The sequence below is a fragment of the Chionomys nivalis genome, chromosome 16 (genome assembly GCF_950005125.1).
Source record: "Chionomys nivalis chromosome 16, mChiNiv1.1, whole genome shotgun sequence".
NCBI classification, from domain to species: Eukaryota; Metazoa; Chordata; class Mammalia; order Rodentia; family Cricetidae; genus Chionomys; species Chionomys nivalis.
Genome location: NC_080101.1, coordinates 50,139,521 through 50,158,207, shown reverse-complemented (window position 1 = coordinate 50,158,207; position 18,687 = coordinate 50,139,521). Strand labels below are relative to the sequence as shown.

The 18,687-nt window shown below is 45.1% G+C and overlaps 1 protein-coding gene across 3 annotated transcripts in view; it reads left to right on the top strand.

The window, feature by feature from the left end:
• The first annotated feature begins 728 nt into the window (after positions 1 to 728).
• Positions 729 to 18,687, top strand: part of Slco5a1 (solute carrier organic anion transporter family member 5A1) — a 117,867-nt gene continuing 99,908 nt past the window's right edge. For all 3 annotated transcript variants that reach the window (XM_057790877.1, XM_057790876.1, XM_057790878.1), the window contains exon 1: positions 729 to 1,644. In XM_057790877.1, coding sequence (XP_057646860.1) covers positions 729 to 1,644 — 916 coding nt within the window. The remainder of the gene's footprint in view (positions 1,645 to 18,687) is intronic.

Sequence of the window (18,687 nt, the reverse complement as noted above, 5' to 3'; positions counted from 1 at the left end):
AAAGGGGCGGGGCGGGGGCTGGCTCGCCGCAGACAATGAGGGAGAGTCTCGGCGGACCGCCTGCTGCTCATTGTTCCGGGACTGCTGGCTCTTCCTGCGGGGTTCATCTAGTGGCTAGCACCTCGGTCCCTCTGGGGACCACGGGGTTACCTAGCGCTAACCGCCCCCTCTCCCCCACCCCCCCAGCCCGGGCTCCGGGACGCCAGCCCCAACTTCAGCATCCTTCCCTGACTATCTGTTCTGTGCTTTGCAGGTTGGCAGTTTCAGCCCCGAATGTATCACAATCCCCGCAGTGGGCACCGAACACCCCTGGGAGCACTAAGTGGAATGCGGTTCGGACAGTGGCTCTAAGTGACACCACACTGGGCACAGAGCGCTCTTGCTCCTGGCCACCTTCTGAAAGGCGGTGGCGGAGGGGATGAGCACCGGACGCGCAAAGCGACTGCCGCGAGCTATCCCCGGGAGGTGGACGCCGAGCAAGTCTCCTCGCAGGACCGTGCGGATCATTACCTCCCCCAGCACGAGGTGGCGAAACCTCCCTGCTGCGCCTCCGGTCAGGATGCTCTGGGCACCTGCCTGCTGTTGAGATGTTCCGTTAAGCGACTCTGCCACACGCAGCCCGGGTCTCAGGTGGGCAAAACTGAGTGGGCTTGGCTTCGGCCCCTCGTGCAGGTGGATGAAAAGTGCCGGAGGCCTTGCATGGGATAAGCGTTCAAATTTTAAGAACCATGGACGAAGGGACTGTGCAGTCCCGGACCCAAGAGCAGCTGGAGGCACCTGCGGCGGTGGGAGCTGTCCAAGAAAAGTGGGAGTCAGAGACCTTCAGGTCGAAGAGTTTACCAGTCCTGCACAGCGCCTCCTGCCGGCCGAATCTCAGTACTGGGAACGCAGATGGCGAACTGGCCTTGGGCTGCACTGAAGCTTTGAGTCACCAGGAGAGGCATCGAGGACCGAACCTGATAGTCCCTAGCCCTTCTGCCCCATCCACTTCGGCAGGGACTGCAGCGGAAGTCATCGACTGCAACCACAGGATGGACCCCAGCAAAACTCTGTCGGTGTCTTCTACTCTGGCTACACTCCAGGAGAGAAGGTGTCTCTATGTGGTCCTCACGGATTCTCGCTGTTTCCTAGTGTGCATGTGTTTCCTGACCTTCATCCAGGCCTTGATGGTCTCTGGGTACCTAAGCAGTGTCATCACTACCATCGAAAGGCGCTATAGCCTGAAGAGTTCCGAGTCCGGGCTGCTGGTCAGCTGCTTTGACATAGGAAACCTGGTGGTGGTGGTATTCGTCAGCTACTTTGGTGGCCGTGGGAGAAGGCCTCTATGGCTGGCAGTGGGTGGACTTCTTATCGCTGTCGGGGCTGCGCTCTTCGCCCTACCTCACTTCATCTCGCCTCCCTACCAAATCCAAGAGTTGAACGCTTCGGCCTCCAACGATGGCCTTTGTCAGAATGGCAACTCCACGGCCACCTTGGAGCCTCCCCCCTGTCCCAAGGAATCGGGAGGAAATAATCACTGGGTCTATGTGGCTTTATTCGTTTGTGCACAGGTTCTCATTGGAATGGGCTCCACACCGATTTACACCCTGGGACCAACCTATTTAGATGACAACGTCAAGAAAGACAACGCATCCTTATACCTAGGTAAGACTTGCTGTTCTCTGGGGGTGTAGTTGACCCACAGAGATGTTCCTTTTCTTCCCCAAATATAAAGGAACATGATCTTTTGTATTTTCAATATATTAAGTGTTGTGGCTCACTCCTTTTAATTTCCATTTTTGATGTGCTATGTTTTCAGTTTGGGGTAAAGTGTCGTTTGAACAAGTTTTCAGATGCATCTCATATCTGTCTTTCTCCACCCAGCACAAACACTCAAAAATTGGATAGGATAGGGCCATTTTCTCTTGCTGTCCACCTTTGGGAAATCTCGAATCCTTCAAGTTTTTTGTCTAAAAGCTGTCCTTCCTAGAAGAGACCAGAAAGGAAGAGAACTAACTCAGCACCAGCTGTGAGCTACTGCTTTCTTTCCCTTGCCACCTCTTCATCCCCAACAGCAGCTGATGGGGTAGCCAGACCACATAACCTGTGCCACTCCCGTCTTTGTATTCCGAGCACCCAAACACCAGTAAAGCCTGAAAGACAAGGGATGAGTAAGTTATGTCTGTCAGTGAAGAGTCAGGACCCCAGGCTAGCAGGTTTATCCCTTTGTGCTTTATGGACCTCAGGAGTCTGTGGGAGTTCCTTACTGTCTTCAGAAGAACACAGGCTCTGTGGTTTGGTTCCTTGACTTACATTTAAGAGCGTCAGTGGGCAGAGGTGTTTGGGCTAAGTTCAGAGATCCCATGGGAGGCCAGGCAGATAGGGCCATGGCTAATTGACTTCTTAGAAGCATGTTTGATGGTTGTCAGCAGCTCGCTGTAGTAACTGCTCCTTTAAAGTGCACTAAAGGATGAACTTGAACCCTGGAAAGGGCGAGTGTCACCCTAGCTGAGGGATCTGTGTTCCCTGCTGGAGTCACCTAAAACACCTAACGCCTCTGTGTGTGAGTGTAGACCTGTGCGTAGGCCACAGGACAACCTGAGTGTTGGTCCTTGAGTCTTTCTTTTCCGTTCTCCTGAGACCAGGCTCTCTGGCCTAGAACTCCCCAAGTGGCTTGGCTAGCTGGCCAAAATAAAAGTTTTGATTTTACAAAAATATTAACTAGAGATTGTCAAACTCTAGACATATTTAGTAACTTCTTAGCCATGTGTTGAAAGGATCTTTGATGTGTGAATAAGGATTTCAAAGAGAGTGGGAAACACAGCCAATGTAAGAGAGCTCTACTTTGTCCTCAACCCTCTCACTGTCCTTGGAGGGTGTCGGAGCTGTCTGCAGGAACTGACCCAATGCAGCATTTATAACTTGATTTTGTTATTAAATGTAAGCACAGCTCTTCTTGTGGACAGAGGAGACTAGTCTTCCAACACTTGACGTGGAAAGTTTAAAGAACAGTATAATAGATATTAATATATCCACTCATCGGACTCAATAATTGCTTATTTTATCAGCTGTGTATGGTGGCCCAAACCTGTAATTCCAGCACTTGTGGGACTGAAGTGATAGAATTGCTAAGAGTTAAGGTCACCCTGGGCTACATGGTGTAGACTGGGCTAACCAGGGCTACAAAATCTCAGGCAACAAAAGGTCCCTTTTGTCATGTTTATCGGCACCCCCCCCCCGTATTTGTGTATATTTTGATGTGGGGAGCTAAGCTCTCTGGAAGTCATTGTAGGCCTGTGGCACCACTGAGCCTCAGAAAGCCTCTTCTAGAAAAAAGGGTATTCTGGGATTGGGGTGTAGCTCAGCTCTAGAGAACTCTCATGGAAGATGTCTCTTCAGCACTAGCAATAAATAGAGAAACAAATAAATGCACTTTTTCCATACTGGAAGATGCATGAACACGCTAAGAAAGTTACGAACTGTTATCTATTACCATCAAACACCTTCCCAAATTCAATTTCAGTTGCCACCCAAATTCCTTTATCTTTACTAATGTTAAAACTAGGATTTCCCCAAAGCCCACTTATAATATAATTACACTCGGCAATTTGTCATTGTGGCTTTCATATTGCCGAACAGCATTTTAACCTCTGTGTGTGTGTGTGTGACACAGACTTTTGGAGGACAAGGCTATGGGACGTAGAGTTTTCACATTCTCGTCTTGTCTGATCATTTCTCTCTGGTGACTGTAAACTGAGACTCTTGTGTTAGTGCACTTCCTAGGTGATGCTGTGTGCTCTATATTACACACATCTGGACTGTGTGCTCTATATTACACACATCTGGACTGTGTGCTCTATATTACACACATCTGGACTGTGTGCTCTATATTACACACATCTGGATATTCTCTGGTGATGTCAGGTTTAACCGTGTGACTCAGTGGATGATTATAAAATGTTTTGCTGGAGAAATTGTCTCTTCCTTTTGGAAACCACGTGGAACTTCCAGAACGATGTCTTGCATCCAGTGTGCTTCCCTGTTTCTATTGGCCGTTACTTCCGTTTACACCGGAAGTTCGTATCCCTTCTACCCTGCTACAGGCACACAGCTGCACTGGACACAGACTTTCTCCATCAGAATCACAGACCTCATGCTGAGGGTCAGAACGTTGAGAGCAGATTTTTCTGAAGAACATAGCAATTGCACATTACATACATATTTATAGTATACCTAGCCTGGGCTAGGTGCTGTCCCGGGACTGGGCCCAGGCTTTGTGCAGGCACACAAGGGCTTTACTGCTCAGCTTCATCCACAGCTCTAGGCTCCTTTGGGGAAACCAAAATGTCGTGAATCATAACATTTGAGGAGTCTTCAGGACAGGTGTGAAGCGACACATAGCTTTCTTCTTCCTTTTCCAAAAAGGTGCTGACAGGATTGGTTTTATTTTTAATTTTTTTGTTGTTTGTTTTTTGAAGTAATTGGAGATTGGTGAGTGCCTTAGGGTGCATTCTTAAGAAAACCCATGATAATTCTGCTTTACATGAAATGAATTTTAGTAATCTAAACAAGATTTTGGGGTAAGGGGTGGTTTGTGTGTGGGGGTGGGTAAGGAGTCAGAGGCTCATAGTGTAGTTCAGGCTGGCCAGAATTCAATATATATTAGTATATATAATAGCCTGTATATAAAGGTTGGCTTTAAACTTGCAATCCCTCTGTTTTGGTCCTTTAGGTGCTACACAGGTACATAATGATACACCTGGCCCAAAACCTTGAGGAATAGACTTTCTAGGCTCCTTCTGTAAAAATTAAGATCAGAAGACTTCTGTTTTCCCAGGACACAAGCAAAAGTAACCAGTCGGAATGTGGGATTTCTTTTCTAGAGAGTAACAATGGTAAAACACCTCACATAATTCTTCACAAATCTCCCTCTCTTCCTTTCTAACCTCCTTAGCCAGACTTTGCACCAAACAGCAGCAACAAACCTAATGCCAGGTAGAAGTTGCGGGCAGGAGCAAGTATCTGAAGTAGCATTGAGACCATCAAAGGGTGATATAATTGCGTGTCTGTATCCTGGCAAGACTCTATGTTAGCATTCTGGTAGTTCGAAGTGCAAAAGAAGAAACGAGGACGTAGCTTCGATAAAAGGGCTTCTACCCATTAACTTCTCTGACTCTACCGCAAGGGTCGAGAGAGCCTTAGTGCTGGCTTTAAGTATAGAGAAAGCTTTGTCAGCATTAGTAATGGGCAACCAGACCATGATTTGTAAGTATATCTCAGAGAAGGGTGTATGGGTGTGCAATCCTTTGGTGGTTAAAAAAAAAAGGAATTGTGAACCACAGGGAAGGGAGAAAGAGTGGACAACCAGTGGGTGTAAGAAAGGAAGGATGCATTTCTACAACAGAGAGTCACTGGGGGGGCTGACAAGATGGCTCAGGGGTTAAAGGCACTTGTTGCTGAGTCAGATGACCTGGGAGAAAAGTCACTACTGAAAATTCTCATCTGACTTCCACACACATGTTGTGACACACGCTTCCTCCCCGGACAGGATAAAATGCAATGGAACCCTTTGAAAAGCGATTGGTCCGCTCGGATGGTATTCGTCATAAATGGAGGTTGGGATGAGCTGGCCGGCTGCCAAGCAGTACAGGCGCCAGCTTTACTGTGCTACCATTTAACCATCAGCCCCGACTCACACCTCAGGACGGAACACAGTTGGTCCAAACTATCCACGGCGTAGGAGGCGAGGGCCCGTATTCTTCCCTGGTGACAGCTCTGGGACATTTTCACAAACTCTTTCACGTCTCCTGGCTTCTCTTTCCAATGGGGATTATTTCCAATGGGGATTATGACAGCTTCCCTTCTTAATAGTTTGTAGACTTAGTGGGATTTCGTGTGTGTGTGAGTGCTCTGTAGATAGCATGGGTGGTACTTCATTGTTATACCAGAATTCAAGCCCATCCTAGGCCTGGGCAGGAGGGGAGTTAATGATGGTTTACTACGGTATGTGTCTTCTTCTTTTATAATCAGAAAAAGAAGTCAAAGGATTGTGTAGGAAATCACTCCCTCAAAACAGGGCCCAGGAAAGTCTTGGGCAGCTTTTCAGTGATGCTATTTCCTAATTACATTTTATGGGGACTCAAGGTCCTGCCATCAGAGTGCGTGTCAACCTTCAATGACTACCTTTCCGTAATGGAGGCCATTAAGTGCGTTTATAGCTTGTGCAACACACCAAAAGCCCTTTTTAAGTGTGAGGGGTGTGTGGTGACCCAGTTTCACCATCATGCACCTTTTCCTTACACGGGCTGGGAGCAAATAGACATTCTAAGACTGATAGAATTCGCCAGATGTCCCCTCTAACCCCAGGCAGCTTGCAGCAGCCTGGAAGCCAGGAAGGAGCCAGACTGAGAATTTACTTCCTGGGTTTATCCTCATTCTCAAGAAGTAAGAGGAAGCACATTGATGCCCCTGTCTGTCTTGAAGAGGGCCTGGGAAGCAGCAGGTGGTGGGGATAGGGGTTGGGGGAAGGGAGGCATCAGACTAGGAATCTATTTTCCCTGAAGACTTTCGAGTAGTTTTAAAATCCTGCTTTAAATTTGTGTCCCCGCCTTACAATGCCTTTATCTTTTTAAGCTGTCTGAGATCCTCTTGGAAGTAGGCTCTGTGTAAATCTTGAGTGAATGAAAAGGATAATCTCCACTGAAAACGAATGTGTGAGAGAATGAATATGGGAATTTCAGGAGACAAATTCAGGCTGATGGAGAAAAATCCCCTAGAACACTGTAGGGCAGCCAGGGATAGGTGGCAGGTGGGAGCTCCTTCGGAGGTTCAGCAAGAGCGCTGAACATCCTTGGGACAACTAATCTGTTAAATCATGTATCTCTTCTGTATGTCTAGCAGAGACTGGAGTTACTGTCTGCTGCTGGTGTGTCCGTTGATTGGGGCCTCTAAGGCAAGTTATCAGTGTGCGAGACAGAGAAGCAAATTGCTGCAGGGCCCAATTGGACAAAACGTGTTTCTGATCTTAGTGGAGAAGTTAGTAGGTTGGGCATGCTGACTTTTTCAGCCCACCGGCTAGTAAAGCGAGTCATCTTTTTAGAGTCTGTGTTTCCATTAGGCACTTGGGTGATGCTATTGAAGCTGGTTTGTTCAAGCATGTAGGATCAACAGCCCAGAGATCCACGACTCAGCTGAGAAGTTTCCTTTAGAACTTGGGCTTGGAGCCGCCACTGCTTGTAGTTCTTCCCATGTTTCCAGGAGCAGGATGTCCGTTTGATGTACTTCCTATGTTTTGGAGACTTTTCAGAATGACACAGTTGTATGACGCCATGGTACCAGAAGGGCTCAGTGAGAGAATCAACCTGAACAAATGAGGTCCTTCTTTAAATTGATTAATTTTTGAGATTATAATGTAATGACTTCCTTCTCCCTCCCCTTTCCTCCCTCTAAGCTCTCCCATGTTCTACTCCCTTGCTCTTTCAAATTTTTAAATTGTTGTAACATACGTGCGTGTCCCTAAATAGATAAATACAGGCTGCTCAGCTCCTATCACGTTACTTGCATGTCAGAAGCAAGGCAAGCAGCTCTTCCTCCCTCCTCACCAGAGGCCGTGTGTGCATGCGCGGTTGCATTTCCCTCTGTGGGTGGCACTCCCGGTTTGAGAAACCCGGCAGGCTGTGCAGCTGCAGGTGGGGAATACCAACACGCCCACAACTCATTTCTGCTTCTTTCCTGTCTTTCATTTCTTTCAGTTTTTGGAGACCAAGAGACGCGTCTAAGACTGGCCTTGAACTCCTGATCCTTAGCTGCACCTCACAAGTGCTGGGTTATAGATATGATCTGCCTGGCTGGGTCGCTTCTTTCTTTCTTGATGATCTAGAAACAATAACAGTTCACTGAGGCAAGGAGCGGACACGTGTGAGGCCTGTATTGCACAGGGTTTTGAACAATGAGGGACAGACAGTATAGAGCACTCAGACAGGAAGGGGAATGTGTTGTCCTCAAGCACAGATTCTTTGTCAGCACAATAAGATTCAAGCCACGATGTGATTTAGGGTTCATCCTATTGAGTCCCACTTGTAAACAAACAAACAAACAAAAACTTTATTCAATGGTCAAAGAAACCAAGCTTCCAAAAGATGTAAACATTAGTGTTAGGAATAGTGTGGCATTTCCTCAACATCATCCAATGACCCCACCCTGGTATATATTTAAAACAAACAAATTGAAAGCAATTTCATGTTCATGCAGCAGTAGTCACGGTAGCCTAGAGTTGGAAGTCAATGCCTATCAGCAAGGGGGACGCTAAACAGAATGTGGTGCATAGGGACAATGGGGTGCCATTCAACCATCAAAAGGAAGGGAATCAGGCACCTAGCACATAGAGACAGCTTCTAAGTCTTTATGATGAGTGAAATAAGCCAGTCACACAAAGCCCAAAACTGCCTGATCCCATTTATACAACTTGTAAAGTAGTTACTTCCTAGATAGGAGAACCGGTTTTGCCAGGGCCTAAGAAGAGAGCTAACTGAGGAGTTAGTTGTTTAATGGTCAGAGAATTTCAGTTTTACAAGGAGAAACTGTCCTGGAGATTGATTGCACAATGATGTCGAATATATTTGATAGTATTGATTGTATGCTTAAAAACGGTTAAGAAGACTAACCATGTGAAGGATTCATCTGGGTATTATATCAGAATGGCTTTGCATCTGAACTGGCGTGTGGATTATAAACCACATGTCTTTTCCAGAGTCATTAGTACTGCTTACGTAGAAATTCCGAGAAGGCCACTCTCACAAATTGTAGACTCACCTCCGAGCCCATGCAACCTCCGAATACATATTGGTCAGTACATGTCTCTAGTTCAGCTCTGAGGACTGTTTTTCCAAGTGTGTGGAAACTTTGTATTGCGTAATTTTAAAAAGAAGGAATAGGGTTTGTGAAGAGGAGGAAAAGTGGACTTTAGGTATTATAGGGGAAGCATTCAGGGAGAAAGCATGAGGCACCATGAGGGGCCTGGGCTTGCTCCAGTAGGCCTTTCTGAGACGGTAGCAACGGGTGTCAGTAGGTGCTGCGGTGACTCTTGCTCCTGCAGTAGTTTGTGCTGGGGTCCTGTGTTTTCAGTTTCCCATTGCCAGAAAACACAGGTAGGGGATTCCACTGCTGCCTGCTCCTTCTGGGAAGCCACGGGCAATTTTGTGACAGCCAGACATTGCTGGTTCTGAAGCCCTGTTCCCATGGACACTACAGAGGTTTTAGCTCATTCTCAATCAGGGTGTGACTTTGCCCGTCTCCCGGGGACATACGGGTAGCTGTTTTTTCTCTTTTGAAGGGCCACCACCCAGCTCCAAAGTAAAGACACAGAGACTTCTTAATCTTTGTTACAAATGCCCAGTCTCAGCTTAGGCCTGTTTCTAGTCAGCTTTTCTAACTTAAATTACCCTGTTTTTTAAAATTTTTTCTCCCTCCCTGTGTTTTGCCCTGGTGAGTTTTACCTTTCTTTCCTTCTTCCTATATATCTTACTTTCCTGTTTCCTCTGTGGCTGGCTAGCTGACTGGGTGGCTGGGTGACTGACTCTGTGGCTGGCCCCTGGCTTCCCTGTCTCCTTCTTCTCCTCTCCCCTCCTTTTCGAACCCAGATTTCTCCTCCTTTTTATCCTCTTTTCCTGGCAGCCCACCTATCCTCTCTCTTGCCTGGCTACTGCTGTTCAGATCTTTATTAGACCGATCAGGTGGCTCAGGCAGGCAAGGTGAAACAAACAGAACTCATCTTTACATAATGAAACACACATCCTTCATATTGTTAAACAAATGCAGCATAGCAAAAATGACACACCTTTACACAGTTATAGAAATATTCTGGAGCATACACAAATGTAACACATCTTTGCCCAGTTACAATAATATTCCCCAGCACGTGGAAATGTTGGAAGTCACTTTCGATGGTCACAGCATGGAGGAGGACCACTGGCACTTAGTGTTTAGGCCATGGATGCTGCCGAATGTCCTGCAATGCCCAGAAGGGATTCACTTCAGTGGATTAGCCAACAGAATTGTCAATAGTAAAGTTTTTTTTTTTTTTTTTTTTTTTTTTTTTTTTTTTTTAACCTTTCAGTTTACCTATGATTTCCTGAGTTCCTAGAAACTCCGTGTCACAGTCATAAAAATCTCTAGGTCATGGACTCAGAAAAGGATGAACTTGTTGAATGGAAGAGCATCAAGAAAGAAAGTGTGTGAACAGGCAGGTCTTCCAGCAAGAGAGAGAGGAAGCAGAAATCATTTGCATTATTTGCTGCTGCATGTAGGTTCTATTCTGTAGTGTGCTAGTAAGAGACAGTGGTATATTTAAATATCTATCATCTATCTATCTATCTATCTATCTATCTATCTATCTATCTATCTATCTATCTATCTATATGTCTGTCTGTCTGTCTGTCTGTATATCTATCTGTCTATCATCTATCTATCATCTATCTATCTGTCTGTCTGTCTATCATCTATCTATCTATCTATCTATCTATCTATCTATCTATCTATCTATCTATCTATCTACCTACCTATCTCTGTTTTTTTGAGAAAGGGTTTTGTGTGTGTGTGTGTGTCTGTGTGTGTACCAGTCCTAACTGTCCTGGAATTCATTCTGTAGACCTGATGGGCCTTGAACTCACAGAGATCCACCTGCCTCTGCCTCCTGAGTACTGGAATTGCATATGTGTGTACCACGACTGCCTGACTTAAAGAATTTATTTATTATTCTTTTATTTATCCTTTGAGAATTTCATATGACATACTTTATCACATTCTTCCCATTTCTAGCGTCTTCCAATCTTCCTCTCTTCCCTCCCTACATAACTTCATGTTCTTTTTTTCTTTTCTTAAAACAAATCAAAGAAAAGGAAAGCTCAACTAAAAACCCTGGAGATTGTTTTGGGTTGGCCCATTATTCCTCGGGAGTGCAGTCTATATACTAAATGTTACTAAATCGAAGAAAACTGATTTTTCCTCTTCCAGCATTTGTGAATAGGTGTTTTTTTTTTTTTTTTTTTTTGACTAGGGATGAGACTTTATGCCCATTTTCCTCCTCCATACTGAGATTTTTGTCTGGCTCAAGCTTGGGCCGATCTTTGGCATGCTGTCACAGTCTCTGTGAGCATCTGCTATGCTGTTTAATTAAGACTGTCCACTACTTTTGGCTCTTAGAACCTGCGCACTGGTGGGAGGGCTGTGGTAAAGACTTCCCACTTAGGCCGGGCGGTGGTGGCGCACGCCTTTAATCCCAGCACTTGGGAGGCAGAGGCAGGCGGATCTCTGTGAGTTCGAGACCAGCCTGGTCTACAGAGCTAGTTCCAGGACAGGCTCCAAAACCACAGAGAAACCCTGTCTCGAAAAACCAAAAAAAAAAAAAAAAAAAAAAAAGACTTCCCACTTAGGGTTGAACACTACAAAGTCTCTCACTCTCTGCATGTTGTTCAGTTGTGGGTCTCTGTGTTAATTACAGTATACTGCAAGAAGCATCTCTGTGAAGGTCTGAGTGATGCGCTCTACAGGTATAGTAAGTAACATGTCATCAGAAGCCCTTTTACTACTAGGCTCATTTAGCAGAATAATAGTACCAGGTTCGTCCCTAGGATCCATGGAATATCTAGTCTTAGGTTATTGGCTTCATTAACAATACTAGGTGTGGGTTCCATCTCATGGAGAGTCTATCAGATCTAATAAGAAAGCCATTGGCTACTCCTCCAGTATTGTGCCATTATTGTACTGTGGGCATATCTTGCAGGCACATAGTGCTAGAGCTGCAGGGTTCATAGCTTGCTAGGTACTTTTTCTTCTGGGAGTGTTTCTAACACCTTCCAGCATTTTGAATGGTAGCCTGTCGGGGCTGAAACTTCCCGATGAGCACCAGCTTTCTCCATGTTCTGTGGCACGAGTACATGTGTCTTCATCAGTAGGGTCGTACTGTGAAGTTGTAGCATTGGGAATAGTGTTGTTGATAGCCTGTCGTGTTTTTTTTTTGGGGGGGGTGGTCTATGGGATGGAACCCTTTGGCCAATGATGCATAAAAAGGTATACCCCCTTCCTGGTCCTAGGGATTTTATTTGATAACATATGATGTTAAGTGGGGCATTGCCCCTCCCCCCATTATATGGTGACTCCATTGAAACTCATTATACATGCATGCATTTTAGGAAGTTTCAATATTAGTATATTTCCATATGGCTTTTTAAAAAATCTTTAGCATTAGTTATCCCTCCACATATTTCCTCTACTACCCTGTCCTTCCACCCTATATTCTACTTCCCTCTTATCTCTGGTCCCTTACTATTACCTAACCTCTGTGGGTATTCTGAATGACACACATGGATCTAAAGCACAAAACCTTTAAAAAGCTAAAAGATTTCTTCTTCTCCTCGTCCTCCTCCTTATCCTATCATTATTATTTGAGGCATGGTCTCACTTTCTATCCCTGGCTGGCCTGGAATCCGATATGTAGACTAGGCTGGTCTCCAATAAGGACGTTGTGAACTATCAGATGCGGGTGCTGGGAACTGAGCTCAGGTCCTCTGCAAAAGCAGTAAGATCTCTTAACTGCTGAGTCATCTCTCCAGTCCCTGTAGTGGATTATAGTTAGTGGATGCTAAGTATCGAGATGTTCATCTTTTCTATGGTAACTTTAGACTTTCTTTACCATATTCTTGAAGTATGGAATACTGTAACTTGGTGTGTGTGTGTGTGTGTGTGTGTAAAACTGTCTAATAAAGAAAGTAGGGAAGCATCCTCCATCTTCAAACTCTCTTTTAGAAATAGTGACATCAATTAAAGAAACTATTCAGGCAAAGAATTATTCAAAACTATAAAGCAGCTAATCAGCATTTTAAAGCGAGCTCACCCCTGAATAACGGCTCTCAGAGGAGAAGTGGGATCTAATGAGGGGCAATAGACCTACTTTCTCTTAAAAATAACCGAATACTTAGTTTATTGAAAAACAAAATAAAGTAAAAAACAAGCAAAATGAACAATAACAAAAATTACTTTGAAATAGTCTCAAATAGGGAAGTCTAACAAGGGCTGTTTTCGAAGTTTTCAGTGTTTAAAACATGCCATCATTGTGTATATGTTGCCATTAAATTTTAATCATAGAAGAGCTCTGGCCAACAGCTACCCAATTCATAGCCCATTTAGAGTCAAAGAAACCAAGGTAAGTAATGTGTTCAAAGTCACCCAAACATATCCAAATCTGGACTCAAAGGCTTCATGCAAAACCACAGAGGCTGTAATCACTGACCTTAGAGAGAGGAAACAGTTTAAGAAGTTCAGGTGATTGACTTTTCAACACATGCAAAGGAGGAAGCCAGAATAAAGCCCTTAGATTCCTGCCACCTCTTAGATTCCAACTGGGATCTGAAGGACGCAGAGGCAGCCTGCTTTTCCTAGAGCCATATTAATTCCCTTGAGTACTTTCTCATCCCCGGCGACTTGAGCTGCATCACACACAGTTGCCAAGTGACAGCTGTCCTCTGGGAGTCAGACATTCCTTTTGGTTCTTTTTCCAGCAGCTGTGCATCACCTGATGGCAAATTCAGACTATTTCCCCTCCTGGGAGTTGCGATTTCTTGTGAAACTGTCGCCCTGCGAAAACACGAATCCGTTACCAAATATAACTTAGATAGGCAGGTGCACGTTATTCTCTCTGAAAAGTAAAGAGCATGCTCATGAAATTAATATTTACAGCAGGATGAAGTTAAATAACACGGTAGTGATTGAAACAGGATTGTACCGTCCCTGGCATTCTCGTGTGTGAGAATTCTTAGCTATAGGGCCTTGATGATGATGACAGTAGGTTTTGATCTTCTTATGTATTTTCTTATGTTTCCAGACTTGAATTCTGATGAAGGTCAGACATGTTTTAAGATGCTTCTGTTTGAGTAAGAAAAGGGGAGGAGTTTGAATGAACAAGATCGTGTGGAGTGAATCCCAGATCTTGAACATCTTGACTGTTAACCAATTTAAAATCCGTTTTGTACGGCGACAGACCAACAGTCTCTGTCTGAAACCTGTCTTTGTATTATTAGGCAAAAAGATATTTGCCTAGAAATATGCTTACACCTCATATGTTTAATTTTTTGTGCCCTAATCTGAACTGCATTTTAATGTCTTCCCCTATGATGGAGGACCACAGCAACTTTTAAATAGATGTAAAGTTTTCAGAGAGAAGTTATTTTAATTTCAGAGAGAAATTATGCATGGGAAAGACTGACGCTGAAAATAGGAAAGGGGAAAAAAATCAAAAGAAAAAGAAAAATCTTAGAATAATGGTTCTGAAATTTGTTTTTTTTCTCTCTAGTTTTTTCATCTTGTGAAATATTCAAAGCAAAGCAGATTTTGATTTCTTTAGTTAGGACTGGTAAGAGGCCGAGGTAACTAAATGCAAGGCACGATAGTGGCAGCCCCGTGGCGGCAGATCGGTAAGGAGAGTGCAGAGCTTGCAGGCATGAGGACAATCCTAGGAACCTGCATAAAAAGAGCAGTACCTGGTGATGAGCGTTTGCCATTCTGGCACCACTGAGGCCGAGACACACCTTATCCCTGCTGCTTGCTGTTCAGCCACCTTAGCTTAAGTGGCGCATTCCTGGCCAATGAGAGACATGAAAGATAACAGCTGAGATGAGTCTCGGGCCTGCACGTGTACACACGTGCACATGAACACCCATGAGGGCACTTTTTGGAGTCACTGGGCTCAGGGTTCTGAATGTGGGATGTTCTCTGCTGCTAGCCTTAGAGTGATGATGGCCAAAGAGAGGCTCTCAGGACCCTCACAAGGATACACATACATGTATGTGCACACACACATTTGCACACACATGTGTACACATACACCTTGTAAATGGATTATTCAGGACTTGACATTTGTTAATCATTCAATTCAGTAGCAATGATCAACTATAGATACGTGGCTGGTTTATAATTTGACAGAAACTCAACAGTTTTCAGCGCCATGACTGACCAAATCATGTAACCTTTTTTTTGGGAGTTTGTTTTCCCTTTCCGCCAAGTGAGTTTTCTTGACACCTTCTAATCTAATCTGTGGTTGGGTAAAGTCTGAGTAGGGCTTGGAACAGTGGGAAATACTGTGAGCTGCTTCTAAAATTAACCCCGAGATGAGTTCCTGATCCCTGAGAAATTTATAGTCATCTAGCCTGATGATTTCTTTGGTACCATTAGCTTGATGATTGCGATGATTGACAGCTGTGTGAACTCCAGCACGTCACGTGACACACCGGGTTTCCATTTGGGCATAGTGGGGGACTCTTTCTCCCACATCTACTCTGCTATAGACTCCGGTGAAGCCAGTGTAAGGCAGCTGTTACTCGTGATTGCTGAACTTGGCTGCCTGAGTTTAAATCAACCCCAGTTTTGTTCTGCCCTGGGGTTTAACTGTGGATGGATGCCATAATATTTCTGCCCCTGTTAATACATGGATGGTAGCCCTCCCTTGTATGTTAAGGTATGTGAAGCACTTAAGACGAGGCTAGACTTGGCAAGTGAGTGAACAGGCAATAAATAAATAAAAAATCAGAGCCAGCAAGATGCCTCAGCTGGTTAAGGCACTTGGCACCAAGACTGATGACCTGGGTCCAATCTCTGGGATCCAGATAGTGGAAGAAGAGGAGGGATTTCTGCAGGTGGTCCTCTTCTGCACACACGTGTCCCCATCCCCCATTCCCATGCACACACACATAAACACATAAGTAAATTTACAAAGGACTAAAATTAAAAACAAAACAGGAAGCTTGCTTCTCTGGGAGGAGAGTGGTGTGAGCCTGTGTTGTAGCTGGCAGGGAACGACTGTGGTTTTTCTGAACTGGGTGCTTGTCTCACAGTGAGTCAGTGCTGACCACACTCGTTTGAGTTACTGTGTTTTGTACCAACCCTGGGCCAGAAGGGACCAGACTTGTTTTTTGTCCATCAGGGTGTTTTCGGCAGGGCAGCTTCCCTTCTGCAGACATCCATCAGAGTGTGATGCCTGAAACCTGCTACCCCACCCACGTCTGGGTGACTGCTGATATCCTCTCTGAAAAGACAGAGCTTTGGGTTATAAATAGCTTCCCAATGAGCGATGCCCTCGCAATGGGCTTCTGATAATTACGATGCGAACTGTTGGCTATAATCAAGTTTAATTGCTAAGGAGTACAGGGAGGCACCCCTAACACCCAGACCTCACAGGCTGTTCTTATGCCTTTTCTATCTGATTAAATATCTCACTGGGTTGCTTGTCAGTGTTTGTGGTTCCTGGGAAGGGCCTTTGACCTCCTGGGTAGTCCGCTGGATGATGCATTGACCCATGAGCCTTGTTGTAGGTGGTAAAATGGGCAGAGAGTACAAAGTAGCAGATTAGGGCCCTAGAGACAGGCTTGAGCCTTGTTTCACTGCCTTTGCAGAGGCACGTGTCTGCGTGTAAGCATGGGAGCATCAGAATTGAGGGCACAGAGGGCAAAAAGCTAGAGGGAGAAATGGGTATAGAATACTTTCTGGGTTGCCGCCAATCATCTTTCTTCGGGTGATTTTATAGCCGACCGGCTGCTGTCAAAGCCTCTCCTGCCTCCTTCTCTCTGATGTCATTGAGTTCACCACGTCTTGGTGCTCCATTCAGGGTTTGCATGGGCAAAACAAGGGAATCAGGCCCAATGGCTCGAGTTTTCTACTGACGTCCTCTCCTAAGAGAGAGTGGAAACGCGGAGGATGCTGTCTGAGATGAGGCTCACCAGTGGTCCAGGGGATCTGTGTTGGGATAACTCCCAGCTGTCTGGCTCCCAGCGATGGTTACACTTTCCTCCGTCTTGTCTCGCACAGAACCCCACCGACTCTGTACTGTCCACACCTAACTGCAGAGACAACCTCTCGGGTTGTCTAAGAGGCTGTCGCCTTTGTGGGCTGTCTCAGAAACTGTCATCTTTGTAGGTTGTCTCAGAGGCTGTCAGCTCTGTAGGCTGTTTCAGAGACTGACTGTCTTTGCAGGCTGTCTCAGAGGTTGTTGCTTTTGCAGGCTCCACTTCCTACCCCAAATTTACCACCAATGTGCTCTGCATGAGTTGCTCTGCTCAAGTGCATCTCATCTTATGCTCCTTGCCCAGGGCTTCAGTTTCTACGCTCAGCTTGGTCCCTGTGGATTCCAGCAAATGGTTTCCTCAGCTCTAACTAATGACATTTCCAGGCTGCTGACTTCAGTCTCTACTGCCATCACCGACAGCTTGGCTAGTACGACTGGTGGGACCTCTTCAAACTCTCTGAACCTCACTGGGTCTAGGACTCTGGTACACCCTTGCGTGGTAGGTATTTTTGACAGGAAAAGCACACACGAGTATAGGCAGCTATGATCCTCGGTTTGGGCTGTCTTGTGCCAGTGACTGGTGGTTTCACTGGATCAACCAGAACAGGTGCCAGTGATGTTTGTGATCTGGGCATGAACTCCCTCAGTCAGTACCCACACTGTCCTGTACTGGCTTCGTCCTGTCAACTTATCAACTGCTGGTTGTCTTCAGAAGGCAGGGAAGATGAACCAGTACCAATCCTGCTGCAAAGACAAAACCCAAAATCAGATAAAGTCCACACTGAAGTCCTGCTGCACCCAGCCCAGTCCCTGGCTGTGTCTCAGGACATGGAAGATAACATAATAATAATAATTAACTTGGCATTATATTCATAATATGGTAATTAGATTGTCATCTTGTAACCAGCCCTAGGGGCTCAGGGCTTTTAAATCAGGCTGGTTGCCGGGCGGTGGTGGCGCAGGCCTTTAATCCCAGCACTCGGGAGGCAGAGGCAGGCGGATCTCTGTGAGTTCGAGACCAGCCTGGTCTACAAGAGCTAGTTCCAGAACAGGCTCCAAAACCACAGAGAAACCTTGTCTCGAAAAACCAAAAATAAATAAATAAATAAATCAGGCTGGTTTTAAATGTCTATATACCTTTTTCACATTTTTTTTTTTTTGGCAAATTTGTCTCCATTTAGCTAGATTGTTCATCTTCCTTCATGTTTTAAGTTTCACATGCAAGATCTGGGCATACTGGTCCATTCATTTACTTCAAGCTCTCAGGAAGCTGGGACAGGAGAACCACGTGTTCAAGGCCAGTCCAGGGTATATAGTGAGGAGCTGTCTCGGAAAACCAAAAAAGAAACAAAAGTTTCTACACCAAACAACATTGTCATACTTGCTTTGCGGCAGACATTTTAGGTTAAAGAAAGGGGTTTCAATATTCCTTTTTTCTTTGGTATACATATAATTCAGACACTTTTAAATGATCAATTGTCAACCCACCTGAATTTTTAAAAAATACAAGATGGTTATGGCACATTTTCTTTAAACATTTGATTTTTAGAGTATACTGGCTCATTTTGGACTTTAATCCATTTGCTTGGCTTTGAGAAAAACCAATGGGTAATGGTGGTACACGCCTTTAATCCCAGCACTCAGGAGGCAGAGGAGGTGGATTTCTATGAGTTCGAGGCCAGCCTGATCTACTGATAGAATTCTAGGCCAACCAGAGCTGCACAGGAAACAGGGAGGGAGGGAGGGAGGGAGAGAGAGAGAGAGAGAAAGAGAGAGAGAGAGAGAGACTGGTAGACATAAATAAATAAATAAACTTAGAATACATAGTATTTTCAGACAGAAAGGTGAACTTATAACTAAAGAACATAAATACAAATAAC